This window comes from Magnolia sinica, chromosome 17 (assembly GCF_029962835.1).
Source record: "Magnolia sinica isolate HGM2019 chromosome 17, MsV1, whole genome shotgun sequence".
NCBI lineage: Eukaryota > Viridiplantae > Streptophyta > Magnoliopsida > Magnoliales > Magnoliaceae > Magnolia > Magnolia sinica.
In genome coordinates this window covers 21,288,803-21,302,803 of record NC_080589.1, presented here as the reverse complement: position 1 = coordinate 21,302,803, position 14,001 = coordinate 21,288,803, and the positions used below count along the sequence as shown (strand labels likewise).

The 14,001-nt window shown below is 38.5% G+C and overlaps 2 protein-coding genes across 3 annotated transcripts; both read right to left on the bottom strand.

Moving 5' to 3' along the window:
• Positions 1 to 509: 509 nt before the first annotated feature.
• LOC131231433 (high mobility group B protein 1-like) lies at positions 510 to 9,285 on the bottom strand. Of its 2 annotated transcripts, none has more exons than XM_058227617.1 (9): positions 8,044 to 9,285; positions 7,752 to 7,802; positions 7,435 to 7,499; positions 6,246 to 6,303; positions 6,094 to 6,144; positions 4,888 to 4,938; positions 4,556 to 4,794; positions 4,316 to 4,424; positions 510 to 894 (listed from the first exon to the last, which is right to left on the bottom strand). In XM_058227617.1, exons 2-7 carry the CDS (start codon positions 7,800 to 7,802, stop codon positions 4,777 to 4,779), a joined length of 294 nt encoding a protein of 97 aa, XP_058083600.1. In that variant the 5' UTR covers positions 8,044 to 9,285; the 3' UTR covers positions 510 to 894; positions 4,316 to 4,424; positions 4,556 to 4,776. The 2 variants fall into 2 exon arrangements, with proteins under 2 accessions (XP_058083600.1, XP_058083601.1); XM_058227618.1 differs by lacking the exon at positions 510 to 894 and adding an exon at positions 951 to 1,560.
• Positions 9,286 to 12,480: 3,195 nt separating this feature from the next.
• On the bottom strand, positions 12,481 to 13,364 carry LOC131230457 (receptor-like protein EIX2). Its single transcript, XM_058226381.1, has 2 exons — positions 12,613 to 13,364; positions 12,481 to 12,523 (listed from the first exon to the last, which is right to left on the bottom strand). Exons 1-2 carry the CDS (start codon positions 13,362 to 13,364, stop codon positions 12,481 to 12,483), a joined length of 795 nt encoding a protein of 264 aa, XP_058082364.1.
• Positions 13,365 to 14,001: the final 637 nt, after the last annotated feature.

The following is a 14,001-nucleotide window of genomic DNA, read 5'->3' as shown; positions in this document are numbered from 1 at the left end:
GGAAAATCTTGGAAAATGCTTTCAATAGTAATTAACGAAATGCCAACATACCTCTTCTTTGTTGCAGAGCACCTCGTCTCCTACTTTGACTATGACAATACAGTTGCTTCTTTGCTGAGCGGTAAGAACTTGGTGTTTCTCCTTTAAAAACTCCTCTTGGTTCTTTCCTTCCATAATTCCATATAAGAGCAAGGTGGCTTTTTTGAATTTCTTGCAGTTGATAAAAACAATTAAAAGCAGAAAGAAAAAAAAAAATAAAATGAGAACTGATCAATCATTATCTAAGAAACTTAAAAGTGATGGGCTACCAAGCCATTACCTTCACATCCTTCTCAGTTCTCCGTGGTATTCTTCTAGAGTTGTAAACTAATATGCAGAATTGCACCCATCTCTATTCATTTAATCGAACAAAATAGTGGAACTATGGATATAAATGAACAAAATGATGAGAAAATCCAAACATTCAAGCACATTAGCCGAGTATTCTACCTTTAGATGAGAGCTTGCTCTACTGTGAATTAAGATTAATTTTTATGGCCTCAAATGAAACTTATCATGTCATCGACCATAGTTCAAAACAAAACTTCTTGACAGCTTCCATGACTTTAACAGGGGGCTTCTTCTCAACATCTACCTCAGTGATACGAGTCAATTTCCCTTCATAGTACCTGCAGAAAGGATAAAACGAGCGTAAAATGGTTTTCCCCTGCCAGGGAAAGGCAGTAAATGGTCTTAGTCAGTTGTAGACCATGTACTAGGGAGTTGCACTGAATTTCTGATAGCCTTTGATGACCTTGTTGACCACATCAAGGAAATATTTCTCCGTCACCGTCTTCCTCCTCGCCCGGATGGCAAACATCCCCGCCTCAGTGCATACGCTCCTGATGTCTGCCCCTGAACAAATCCATAACCAAAGTCAAAAAGGTATAAAAGAAATTTTGGCAGGAAATGAAAGCCCAGAATGCAGGAAACTTTCATGAACACCTGAAGATGTATTGAGCCTTTGTGCAATAGAAGACTGAAAGAAAGGCTGGAAATAGGAGAGAGAACACAAAGAAGACGAATGTGTTGGCTTAAATGGGGTGGGGAGGAAAGGACAGCAGAGAACTTTTGTGTGTGCCCGCATGGGTAGCAACACTACCCACATGCAAATACAAGGATCATTAGTCCCTGTTTCTACTTTTAGCACTGTAAATGCAAGTGTCTTCTATGAGGCTGTTTTATTATTGATTATTTTTTTAATTTGATGGATGAATACAATTGTCAAGTCTTCAGATCTAAAATTGCAGGCACTTGATTACTAGATCTCAAGTTAGATGAATACAATTATCTGACTATTGGATTACTGGACATTTATTTTACAGTTAAAAATGAAAAAAATAAGATCCAATAGTCTTACTTCAACAAACAAGTGTCAATGAATCAAATATTAGGATTGCTCAACTAATCTTATTTTGGGATTGTGACTTAGTGACAGGGGCTTCCACAATTTAGACCGTTTCTCTGAGTTGGTTTATGCCATGTGTATAACTTTTGAGGGCTTGCACCAAGCTTTATGCACTGCCGAAGTACCAAATAACTCTAAAAATTAGTGCAACAGGTGTCCAAGAGCTTTGAATAATTTGAGTATGCATCCATAAGATTTTGCATTCCCTACAATTTAGTTTATTTGAGACTTTTCACCAAGGCGGAAACAAAGGATTTAGGTTACGTCTTCCTCAGAGTGAGTGGATTTGGTTGTACATACTCCAGGGAATTTATATAATTTGAACACTTTAACAAAAGATATGTATGCTCAGGAAATATTTTTAACAAAAACCAAAGGCATACCACACACCAAAACATGTTTGAAGCTATGTAATAAGAGCACTACTCTTTAAAATTTGGCGCCCAACACATGCCAGAGAGACTAACATGCGTAATCTCTTGCAAAGAGTTTAAAGGCATGAGTGGGGATGATTTACTTGCTAATTGAAGTCGCTTGATTGTTTTGAGCTGGTTGATGGTATGCTCGTAAAGGTTCAACTCCGGCATTTTATCATTGTACTCTTATATTGCCATCAGCCCTGTTTGTATTTTGTTGTACTTTTTTTGCAATACAGTTTGTCATAGATTAAAAACAAAAAGGTTGTGCTTTTTCTCTGTTTTTTTACTTTTATGAAGTAATATTTTTATAGATATGTTTATTAGTGCACCTATTTGGCAATCACGTGAGTCCATGTGTCGGTGAGTAGTTTGAGCCCTTGGAAGCTGAAGACCAAAGACACAAGAGGACATTATACATCAAGGAGTGAGGAATAGGTAAATCATGATGTGCCTTGGTGACCCTAACCTTAGACCCAAAACAACCTAACCTATAGATAATTGTTTCCAAATAGGTAAACCTTTGTTTGATCACATGATAAATGGGCTAAAAGAGGTTTAGAGTTGTTGTAAAATAAATTGCCAAAAACAGTAGACTCTTGGTCAAAGCTCGATCGATCTCAATTGATCAAGTCGAGCTCAATTGCTCGAAGATGGCCAAAATTGTTCAATGAGTTCTCTGGCCTATTTCAATAAAGTTCGATCAATCGAAGGCCATCGGTTGGTCGATCGATCAAAGAAGTCGTTTTTTGCCTATTTTATATCCGTCGCAAATCAATTTCTTTATAAAAGGCATTCGGGCTTTGGGCAAATTGATGGTTTTTTTGTGCACATAAAACCTAAGTGATTCTCCACTCTTAATCTATCTTATAACCTATATACCAAAGAGTTTCATGCCAATCTTCTTGTGATTAATCACTCTAATAAGCATTCTATGCTCCATTATGAATATGTGGATGAACTCTTTCCTTTCTAGAGACTAGACACTAAATTATAGGTAAATTCTTGTCTAAATTCTCTAGAACACCTATCTAAGTGAATCCCTACTAGGAACCAATTAAAACTATTAGTTGTAGGAGATTCAGCTCAACTCTCATTGCCTTGGTAACCTTATTGGAGCATTAAATACAAGGTAATTGATTGTAGGAGTTGAAACATCTGCATCAATGATCGTAGGAGTAAACGAGAAACTGATTCAAACACGGGAGAGCATTGAAGAAGCATCTCAAGAAGGCACATCAACATGAGCTCAATCTAACAAGGTTATCAATTATAAGAGTCCACACACATTTTCCTTGTGTAGGATTGAGTGTATAGGTTCTTGTTTTGGACCGAATTCACTGGACATGGGTGCATACGTATTAGTCTTCATGGGGAGCCCCCAGCGGGAGTGTACTTAGGGCCTTGGATTAGGACCATAATTGGTTGTTGGTTAGCCGATAGAAAACCAACTAAGTTTCCGCGGGAGCCACCAACACAGGTGGAAATGTTTTCCTCCAACACGAGAGAGTACGTGTAGGTTCTTGTGTAGGACTGTCACCGACACAGTTACGTGCGTTAATCCTTGTGTAGGCCTCCAACGAGAGTGTATGCTTGTAAAGGTTAGAGGTGAACATGATTTAAAACCTTCGAGATAGTGAAGTCCGGTACACTCGAGGAGAGTACGTCCGCCGGGAGTGGACTAGGCAAGTAGTCGAACTAGTATACATGCTTGTGTTTGGGATTATTATTTGTACACATTTCTATTTATGTTTGTGAGCTTAATTTGTTCAATTATATGAATGCATAATTAGATGTATGTTAGGTGTTGAATAGTTAGCACATCTCACACAATAGATCACTATCTTACCTTACAACCTATTTGTTTATAGTGTTGCATCTAGTGTAGTCTATGTGATTGGACCCACAAAGTGTTAATTGCCTTATTAGCTTAATTGGTAAATTGTTTTAATTAGGCAAGAATTTTAAAACTAGAATACAATCTTCTCATTACTTCAACAAGTATGTGCAGGTCATGTGAATTGTAAAGGGTACTTGGATTCCTAGCATGTCACATGCTTAGATATAAATCAGTTACATTTCAAATGGGCTTGTTTAGTTGCCACCTAAAAATGACATCAACTCATTTTAATTAATATCAATTACGTATTAAAATCATAGTTTATACAAATTGTTGGTTATATTTTTAGCCAATACCAGATTTTTTTATCTCTAACTTATAATTACAATTAAATAAAGTGAGATGAACTCATTTTTAAGTGGCAACCAAATGGGCCCTAAGGCTTCATTGGGGTGTTTTCCCCATTATTCAGGTTTTACAGGGATCCTCATCCAAAAGCAACAGAATATTCACTGATTTGGCGCCGTCTTCCAACAATAATATCTAGCAAATCACATTGAATATGAAGCCTAAAATGTCTGTACAGTTCTTGTTCCTACGAAAACAACTAACCTTTTCATACAGTGATGACTTGAATGCAAGGAGGATAGCTATTGGCATGCCAATAACATAGAAGGCTGCCGAGTTGGTCCATGCTGCCAACCACATCCTCAAGATACCCCTGAAAATCACCAATCGAACAGGACATGACAATGATACCCAAATTAATTGGGATAATGCTTGGATGATGATTATTTGGCTCAGTTAGCACCAAAAGTAAATGAGGAAATTCTGCAAAGTAGTAATAATAACCTGACAAAACGCCTCATGCAGAATCCAATAACATGGAAACCACAAGTAGTGGGGTCATTGAAGCAAATTCTTTTATTATTATGGGGCTGTTACTGAAAGAACTTGCCCTGATATTATGACCAAAGGCAAGAGAAAAGACAATCACTGTTGCAAGAATAATGGAGAGCTTTAGTGTCACTGCCACAGCATTCTTAGCTTGATCAACATGCCCAGCGCCCAGCTCATTCCACACGCGAGTGCTATCATGGAAGTATTCTTATCAGTAACTGAGGAAATATAGGAGAAGAAAATAGCATCTTAGATATGGAATTTGTCTATCAACTCCAACTTACCTTACAATAGCACTGAAACCATAAGTAAACATGAATGTGACAGCTTCTGTACTGCAGACACCATGCAAAGAACATATTCAGGATCAAGAACCCACAATATTTTAAACCAGGCTACAACACAAGTATCTAAACAAGAAAACTTATCAAGTACTCAATAGGGTTTTCTGCCAACTTGAGATGGGCCCTCGTCAAGTCCAACTCATGCTCGAAGGTGATGTAGAGCGGGTCGCAGACAATTACATGGCCAAGATGGATCAGAAAAGGCCCGGTCGACGACAGAAGTGATCCAGACCATCGAACCTTAAATCGGGCGTATCTTGCAATCCGGAATGAGTTATCTGACGTAAAATATATGATTTTGGGGTAGAACGAGCTACTGAAGCCAACCAACCCAGCTACGCCGGGTTGCGCAGCCCGGAATTGCGAAAAACCCCTGGATCGATGGTCGTTTCCCCGTTTTAATTTCGTTTTTACTATAAATAGTAAGTTTTAGTTTGATTATAACTCTTCATCCGTCGGGCTTTAGGAGTTGCGCCCAACGTGAAAAGAGCTTAGAATAATTAGGAGAACGGTTTGGTGAAGCCAAATAGGACACTTACTATTTTTGGCCGAAAACCTTGCGCACTAGTAGACATCACGACCGTCTATAAATAGTAAGTTTACTATTTATAGTAAGTCGCGGATTCTAAGAGTTTGAGTTGTAGTTTGCTTCTAATTTCTTTCCCATTGCTTGGTAGCCCTATTTAAAGGGTTGTGAACTCGTTTTTATTCATCAATTAATCAATTTCGAATTTATTAGAATTTATTTCTATTTTCTGCTTTCTTTTCCTCGTGGATTCGAGAAGTCTCTGTGAGGAGTCCAGAGAAGCTCCGTGGATTCGGGGTAGTGGGCCCTCGTCAAGTCCAACTCATGCTCCAAGGTTTTAAACCTTACAGTCTAGGCCCAATTTTTTACCCCCGCCTGGCTTGGGCAGACAACTAGATATTCAAAATCACAATACAAGTCGTTTGCACAGATTGATTGGTGCAGATGCTAATCGAGTTGGAGAAACACATCAATGAATTTGGCAACGGCTTTACAAAAATGATAGATCACTTGAATTTTCTAAGTTAAATTACATCATCAGATTTTGAAGGCCTGTCATTTAATCTTCCATTACCTTAACACATTTCAAGGATTTAATTACTTGCAGCAAACATCAGAACACTTACAGCATCAGACAATGACTTCCACTTCTCTATCCCAGCCTTCCCAACCTTCAGTTGCAGCATCCAACCTCCAAATTAATTAGTCAATCCAAAACCCAAATCAATTGAATCGCAATAGGAAATCACCTTAAAACCCCTTCAATACTTACAGCTGAGACAGACTTCACATTAGGATGCTCTTGTTTGCAAATCTTTCTAAACTCTTCTCTGTATGATACAATATTAAAGAGATGAGCATAAGATAAAATCATAAAAATGCAACACTGCTTACATAAAATCATAAAAATGCAACACTGCTTACATAATTCACCACACACACACACACACACACACACACCCGTTTTTTTACTACTCTTCACCTTTAATAGCAGCTTGCTCTTCCCAACCTTTCTAAAATGAAGAAAGGTACATGTCCATCACCAAATACTGTGTAGTGAGTTTAACTCTGGAATTAGTGGTCAAAATGGCTGGGAAAAAGTTCCCTGATCTTGTCCTTGAGGGCCCATTTCAGCTGGAACTGCCTGTTTATGTTATTTTCGCCAGATTGGACCAAAATGGAATGCAATTTCAGCAAAATAAAAAGTTGGGGGTATTTTTCTTCTGGAATAGGGACCAAAATGAAACATTTCAGCTGAAACACAAGTGACTGCTAAGATTTAGAGATGTTCCGTATCTTATCCTTCTACAGACCAGTATCTCTAGAATAATGTATTTTCAATAGTCCGAGTTCTCTATTAGTAACCGACAGTAAACTTCCCCATTGCACATGAAGTTGGTGATGTGGCATGGAGCCATGGTTGGGTTATCCAGCCCATCATAAAAACCATGCCCCCAAAATATCCCAAATTGGAAGATCCTAGCCATCAATCTCTAGCCTTCTTACCATTGACCATTCAAGTATGGACTGTTGTACTTCTTCTTAACCATCTACTTACAGGCCAATGACTTAAAAGGTTTGGGATTATCTGATTGAAGAGATTTTGAGGGAATGGTGCATGATGGGGACCATCAGCTCAATGCTTCAATGGTCAAGATCACCAAACCATGGACACCACATGACCAAACACAGTGAATTTTCTATATCAAACACTAATACAGAACCCAGCCTCTTTTCTCAACATCATCTATTGGTACCGCATGTCACTGTCACAGGCTTCATAGACCCCATGTCTATATCCATGTTACATGCAATCATATGAGAAAGAAACATGAAACAATGCCCCTCAACTACAAATCCAAAAGATAAATGCTGATTGTAAAATATGAAACAACACTCGCTGTCTCGAAGCATACGAAATAAGAAGGATTAAAACCAATAAACATGAGCTTTCAATTAACCTGTCTTCAACCGGCTTCAAAGCTTCCTTGGTTTCCTTCTTTGTAGCCCCCTTTCCCTTTGCTGCCTTCATTGTAAGGAAAAATTTTCATATAAGAATGAAAATATAAATTAGCAGCAGCCAATACAATAGCAGAGCCCAAACAAGAACTCCAATTTGTGGACATCTATATCTGGATGCTTCGCAAGGTTGTAGTCTTTCTTTGCGTAGCAGATGCCCTCTAAGGAATTTCATCGAACAGTTAGAAGACAATTATGTTAGTACGGGAAAACAAAGCACCAAGATAGACGAAAAGAAAATGATAGTGATAATACTAACCTTAAAAGAGGTATTTGGAGATTTCCTTGCTTTTTTTTTCTCTGGAATCATCTAAAAGAAGAAAGTAAGAATATATATCCATTGAAATATATATATATATATATATATATATATATAGAGAGAGAGAGAGAGAGAGAGAGAAGGGAGCCATGAAGCTTCCTGATGGAGGTGGACGGCACAGACAACCTCTCCTTGTCCTTGCTATTCAATCCCTTGGAGTTCAAGGGTTATGATTTCTCTAGTTGCTTGTCTACGGCATAAGAAATTTAAAAAAACAAAAAACAAAACTAACCCTGTCCGCAACAACTTTTTCCAATCCTGAATCCTGTAGGTACCACAACCCATCACTGGCATTATCTTCTTCCAAACCCAAACCCTGCCCACACCCCAACCCATCACCAAAATCAACCTCGAATCTGCCATTGTCGCACCTCACAGCCGCCTGACTGTCATAACCGTTCTCGGTCCAAATTCATCCCGCCGCAACCCTCTGACCTACAATCCCTTTCTGGTAACCTTCTCCTTGTTTGGTAGCTCCTCATCCATGAACCCAACCCATCTGGTTACCCTTCCCCTATTGCCAATCACCACCCATCCCATTGTTAGCCCAAAATTGTCTAGATGCCTCTCCCTCTATCGGTCCAGCAACACAAAAACACCATACTACAGTTGTTTTCCTTGTTTTCGGTGGTCGGCCACACCCACCACCACCAAACATCGTCGCCAGCTGCACCAACCACCGTCACTATGATTGTCTTCCTAATTTTTTACGATTGTTGCCAATGCCACTACCAATTCCTGTCACAGACCCTATCGTGCCATTATTTTAGACCAACCCTTTTAACCCAAAAACCCCATTTCCAACTCTTTTCACGCAAGAGGGAGAGGGAGATCGAGAGTGAGAAAGGGAGATCACGAAGTAAGAGGGAAATGGATTTTAGGGCATTTTCGGTGTTCTAGTGGCTTTTAAGGCTCAACTAAAATTTGAATGTGCGACGGACCAAAACCGTTGCTAATAAGCTACCGGCAAGTAACGACGGATTTCGCCTGTACCTATAGTCAACCCGCTTCAAACCCTAATTAGGGTTAAGACTGTTATGATAGCAACTGTTTAACTGGGTCATTTAAACCAAGCCTTTTTTGCAATGACCCAAATCCGTCGTTTATTTCACTTTTTTCATATGTTCAGTTTGACCCCCTTTTTTTTTGTCGAGTGGACTCTGGTACGTCCACACAGAAATCCAATCCAAGCTCTTAATCACACAAGTGGCCTTGTTTGATTGAATTGGTAGCAACACGTACCATATTTATGGTTTACTAAATTATTTTGGGTTTTGAGCTAGGTTGGGTTTGGCCATCTGGTCCAACCTTTTCTTAGACTATGTTATAGGGGAAAGGCTATCATATCTCTATATTCTCAACCTTCGATCATATATATTTTCTGAAACTACCTCCATAGTTGTGCTGTTTTACTTTAGACCTTCGATCTCGCACATACCAAGCTATTAGGAGCCATACCAAGGTGTTTTAGCAATTTCAGAGCATGAAAGTGGAACGATTGTGAGGGTAGAGTATCATGATGAAGATGAAGATAATTTGGCAGGTTATAAGGAGAACATGCGATGGTTACTAAAGGAATGAAACTTGATTATACTAAGACTCTTTTCCTTGTAACTATGATAAATCTCTCAAGCAATCATCTATCCGGAGATCCCTGAAGAATTAACATGTCTATCCAGGCTGCAATGTTTGAATTTATCTAAAAATCATTTGATAGAAAATATTCCAAAGAAAATCAATAACTTGCGACAATTGTAGTCTTTTAACCTGTCGTGGAATCAACTTTCTGGTAATATTTCGTAGAGTTCGTCAACATTAAATTTCATAAGTAGCCTCGATCTCTTACATAATAAGTCGTTCAGGTATATTCGGTCAGGCAGATTCCGTCGGGCAACTAACTCTAGTCTTTTACTGATCCTTCCATTTATATTAACAACCTTAAGCTTTGTGGGCCTCTGCTTCCAAAAGAGTGTCCAAAAGGTAACATTTCAAAGTTTGGTGGTCATGGGCAATGGAGTTGAAGAAGAGGAATAAGGATTCAAGTGGGTATGGTTTTTCACTAGCATGGCACCAAGATTTGTAGTCGGATTTTGAGGAGTATATGGCGTTCTACTCTTCAAGAAGCCATGAAGGATTGTTTATTATCAACTTTCTGATAAAATGATGGATAAGATCTTCGTTCTGTGGGTAACAAAGGTAGCTAAGTTGATGACAATGCTACAAAACAGGAAGTGAAGCATGGTGAGGCAAACTTTATGAGAATATTGTGTATATGAGTTGTCATGAGTTATCATTAGTTGTAATATACTATGTATGAAGAAGCTCTAAATAAGCTTCCTTGTAAAGTCTTGTACATAGTATCTCTCTTGGGTCATCTCCCACAGCTGTTCTTGCTTCCGTTCAAGTGTCCTCTTCTCCTATAGTGCAGGTAACTGTCCCGCCTTCCACTGAGATCCAATTACGTCGTTCCAGTCGTCCGTCTATTCCTCTCTGTCGATTAAATCTTTTTGCCTCTCATCATACCTTCTTTTCTGGATTAGATTATTTGGTTGTCCTTACTTCTTATTCTCAAGCATATACACAACCGTGTTGGGTAAAGGCCATGGATGATAAGATTCAGGCACTCGAAGAGAATGCTACTTGGACACTGGTTCCATTACCTAAGGGGAAGCAAGTGATGGGCAGCAAATTTGTATATACTATGAAATTAAAATATAATGGGAGCTTAAATCGATACAAAGCTCGGCTAGTGGCCCAGGGCTATAAACAAGAGTATGAAGTTGATTATGATGAGACATTCGCTCCGGTGGGAAAAATGAAAATGGTCCATTCCTTGATTGCTACAAGTTCTTATAAAGGTTAGCAGCTTAGTCAACTCGATGTCGAGAATGCTTTCCTCCATGGGAATCTTAAGGAATAAGTTTTCTTAAAGCAACCCCTCGGTTATAAGTCCAAGGATCCGCGCTCAATTTGCAAGCTATCTAAAGCTTTATATGGGCTCAAATAAGCACCGAGAGCATGGTTTGAAAATTTTCCTGGGGTGTTAACCACGATGGGCTATTCTCAAAGCCAATATGACTCATCACTGTTTATTCTCAAGTCTAATTCATGCCTTGTTGCTTTATTGGTCTATGTTGATGATATTCTCATCACAGGCAATGATGTTCAAGGAATTGCCGATCTCAAATCATTACTTCACTCCTCATTTCATATGAAGGATATGGGACCATTAACATATTTTTTGGGTCTTGAAATTTCTCGTAATACTTAAGGTTATCTCATGAGCCAACGGAAGTATACCTGTGATTTGATCAAGCTAGCGAACCTTACAAATAACAATACCCATGAGACTCCTACGAAATTAAATATCAAGTATGGGAAAGATGATGGAAACCTTCTCTCAGATGTTACATCCTATAGGCAGCTAGTTAGGAGCTTAGTCTATCTCCCTATGTCTCGTCTTGATATATCATATGCAGTTCATGTTGTTAGCTAGTTTGTTGAGGCACCTCGCAAATTACATATGACCGCAGTTCATCTCATTATTTGATACCTTCAAGGTACCCTCAATCAGGCACTTCTCTTTCCATCATCGCACGATCTACAATTATTTGCTTACTCTGACGCAGATTGGGCACGATGTCCCATTTCACGATGGTCCACTACTGGCTATTGTGTTTTCTTAGGACAAGCATTGGTTAGTTGGAAGTGTAAGAAGCAAACCACAATATCTAAATCCAGTACAGAAGCCGAATACCATGCAATGGTAGAAGCATGTAGTGAAATTACTTGGTTACAGGGATTGTTGACAGATCTTGAGATTCATTTGTCTTTGCCGACTCCATTATATGCTAACAACCTCAGTGTTATTCAGTTGGCTTCCAATCCCGTATTTCACAAGCACACTAAACACATTGAAGTCGACTGCCACTTTGCGAGAGAAAAATATAAAGTTGGAATTATTTCTCTTCCTCATGTGACAACTTGCTGATTTATTTACCAAAACTGTGACCTCATCTTGTCATAAGTTTCTTCGTGGCAAACTGATGTTGGTTCATAATCCCATATCAATTTGAGGGGGGGTGTGAGAATATTGTGTATATGAGTTGTCATGGGTTATCATTTATTGTAATACACTAGGGAGAAGTTCTAAAAAAAACTTCCTTGTTTAGTCTTGTAGAATGGTTATTTAAACCCACATTTGGGTTGAAGCAATACAGAAAATACTCAAGGAAAATTCTCCAAATTCTTGAGTTGACAAATTCGACATATTCCTAGGTGAATGACTTTCTCGAAAATAACCAATAAATAAAATCATTTTGTATATTTTATGTTGAACATGTTCCAAACTCAGTTTAAAGATGTCCTTTTTCCATTTTAAATAAGTGTTGTATGGGCCTTTAGCTTTAATATGTGCACCATCCTTCACTTCCTATCTTGTAGCATTGTCCTCAACTTAGCCACATTTGTTACCCATAGAACGAATATCTTATCCATCATTTTATCGTAAAGTTGATAATATGCAATCCTCCATGACTTTTTGAAGAGTAAAACGCCATGTACTCCCCAAAATTCAACCATAAATCCTGGTGTCATGCAAGTGAAAAACCATACCCACTCGAACCCTTTCTCCTCTTCTTCAACTCCATTGCCCATGGGCACTAGAGTTCTAAGACATCTTATCTTTTGGACACTCTTTTGGAAGCAAAAGCCTACAATGATCAAGGTTGTCAATATAAATGGAAGGATCAGTAAAAGTCTATAGTTGGCTGCCTGATGAAATATGCCCGACAGAATTTACCTGAATAGTTTATTATGTGAGAGATCGAGACTACTTGAGAAATTTAATGTTGGCAAGCTCTGCAGAATAGTACTAGAAAGTTGATTCCACGACAGGTCAAAAGACTCTAAGTGTCTCAAGACATAAATTTTCTTTAGAATGTTTCTCTTCAAATGATTCCCAAACAAATTCAAACCTTGTAGCTCAGATAGACGTGCTAATTCTTTAACCGCTGTTATGTTTTCCTTATAACCTAACAAATCATCTTCATCTTCATCATGATATTCCATCCCCACAATCGTTTCACTTTTATGCTCCTTTGTAACAATGGCACTGAAATTGCTTAAACACCTTGGTATGGCTCCTAATAGCTTGTTATGTGCGAGATCCAAGATCTGAAGATAAGTAAGACAACACAGATGTGGAGGAATAGTTCCAAAAAACATATTTGACAAAAGGTTGAGAATATAGACATTTGATAGGCTTTCCCCTATCCATGTTGGTATGTTTCCAGAGAATTTGTTCTCACTAAGATCGATAGCTGTCAAAATGGTGCAATTTCTCAATGACGTAGGAAGCTCACCTGAAAAATTATTGCTATGCAACCGCAACCATTCCAGCTCAAGCATAAAACCTAAAGATTCAGGAATACGTCCATGCTTATTATTTTTTGCAAAATCCATTGCAAACAAGCTAGTCAAATTTCCCAAACACTGAGGAAGTTCTGCAGTTAATTTATGGTATGAGAGATCAAGGACCGCTAAATCCACCATTTGACATAAAGACAGGATAATGCTACCATTTAAATAGTTATGAGAAAGAGATAAGAAATCAAGATATGTTTCACCAAAGGTTACGGGGATGGGTCCGGAAAATGAATCGTCTAAGAGATCCAAAAATCCTGCATTAAGAAACGAGTGTGGCGATGAACGTCTAAAGCAGTTGAAACTTAAATAATCGATTCCTGCCAGGAGCAAACTGCAATGAATTTGAAATCCCGTCATTGATTTGGTTGTGAGAATGATTCAAGTAGGAGATTTGGGAAGTCAAGTTCCAAAACCAATATGATATGGAATCTGAAATTTGCGCATTGGCCATGTCAAGTTCATAAATGTCTCTTTGCTCACGAAGCCATGCAGGAAACCGGGGCCCTACTCGACTGGAACTCACTCTGATGTGTTTGAAGTGAAAAGGAAGAATCCAATTGGAGCTAACATTAAGAACTAAAGAATTCACCTAATGATTCCAATTTGGTGAGAGTGGCAAAGTGTGCTTCTGACACATTTCCCTCCAATGAATTAGAAGATATCCTGAATTTAATTAGCTCTGAAAGTTGTCCAAGACTTTGGGGCAAAGACCCATTCAAGTTGTTCTGACTGAGATCAAGAGTTTTAAGATTTTTATGATGCA

Coding starts and splice junctions, on each gene's coding strand:
- LOC131231433 (XM_058227617.1), bottom strand. CDS start 7,802: ATGATTCCAGAGAAAAAAAAAGCAAGGAAATCTCCAAATACCTCTTTT. Junction 6,145..6,245: donor ATGTGAAGTCTGTCTCAGCT/GTAAGTATTGAA, acceptor CTGCAACTGAAG/GTTGGGAAGGCTGGGATAGA. Junction 4,939..6,093: donor CATTGTCTGATGCTGTAAGT/GTTCTGATGTTT, acceptor TGGTGTCTGCAG/TACAGAAGCTGTCACATTCA.
- LOC131230457 (XM_058226381.1), bottom strand. CDS start 13,364: ATGGTGGATTTAGCGGTCCTTGATCTCTCATACCATAAATTAACTGCA. Junction 12,524..12,612: donor TCACATAATAAACTATTCAG/GTAAATTCTGTC, acceptor TGATCATTGTAG/GCTTTTGCTTCCAAAAGAGT.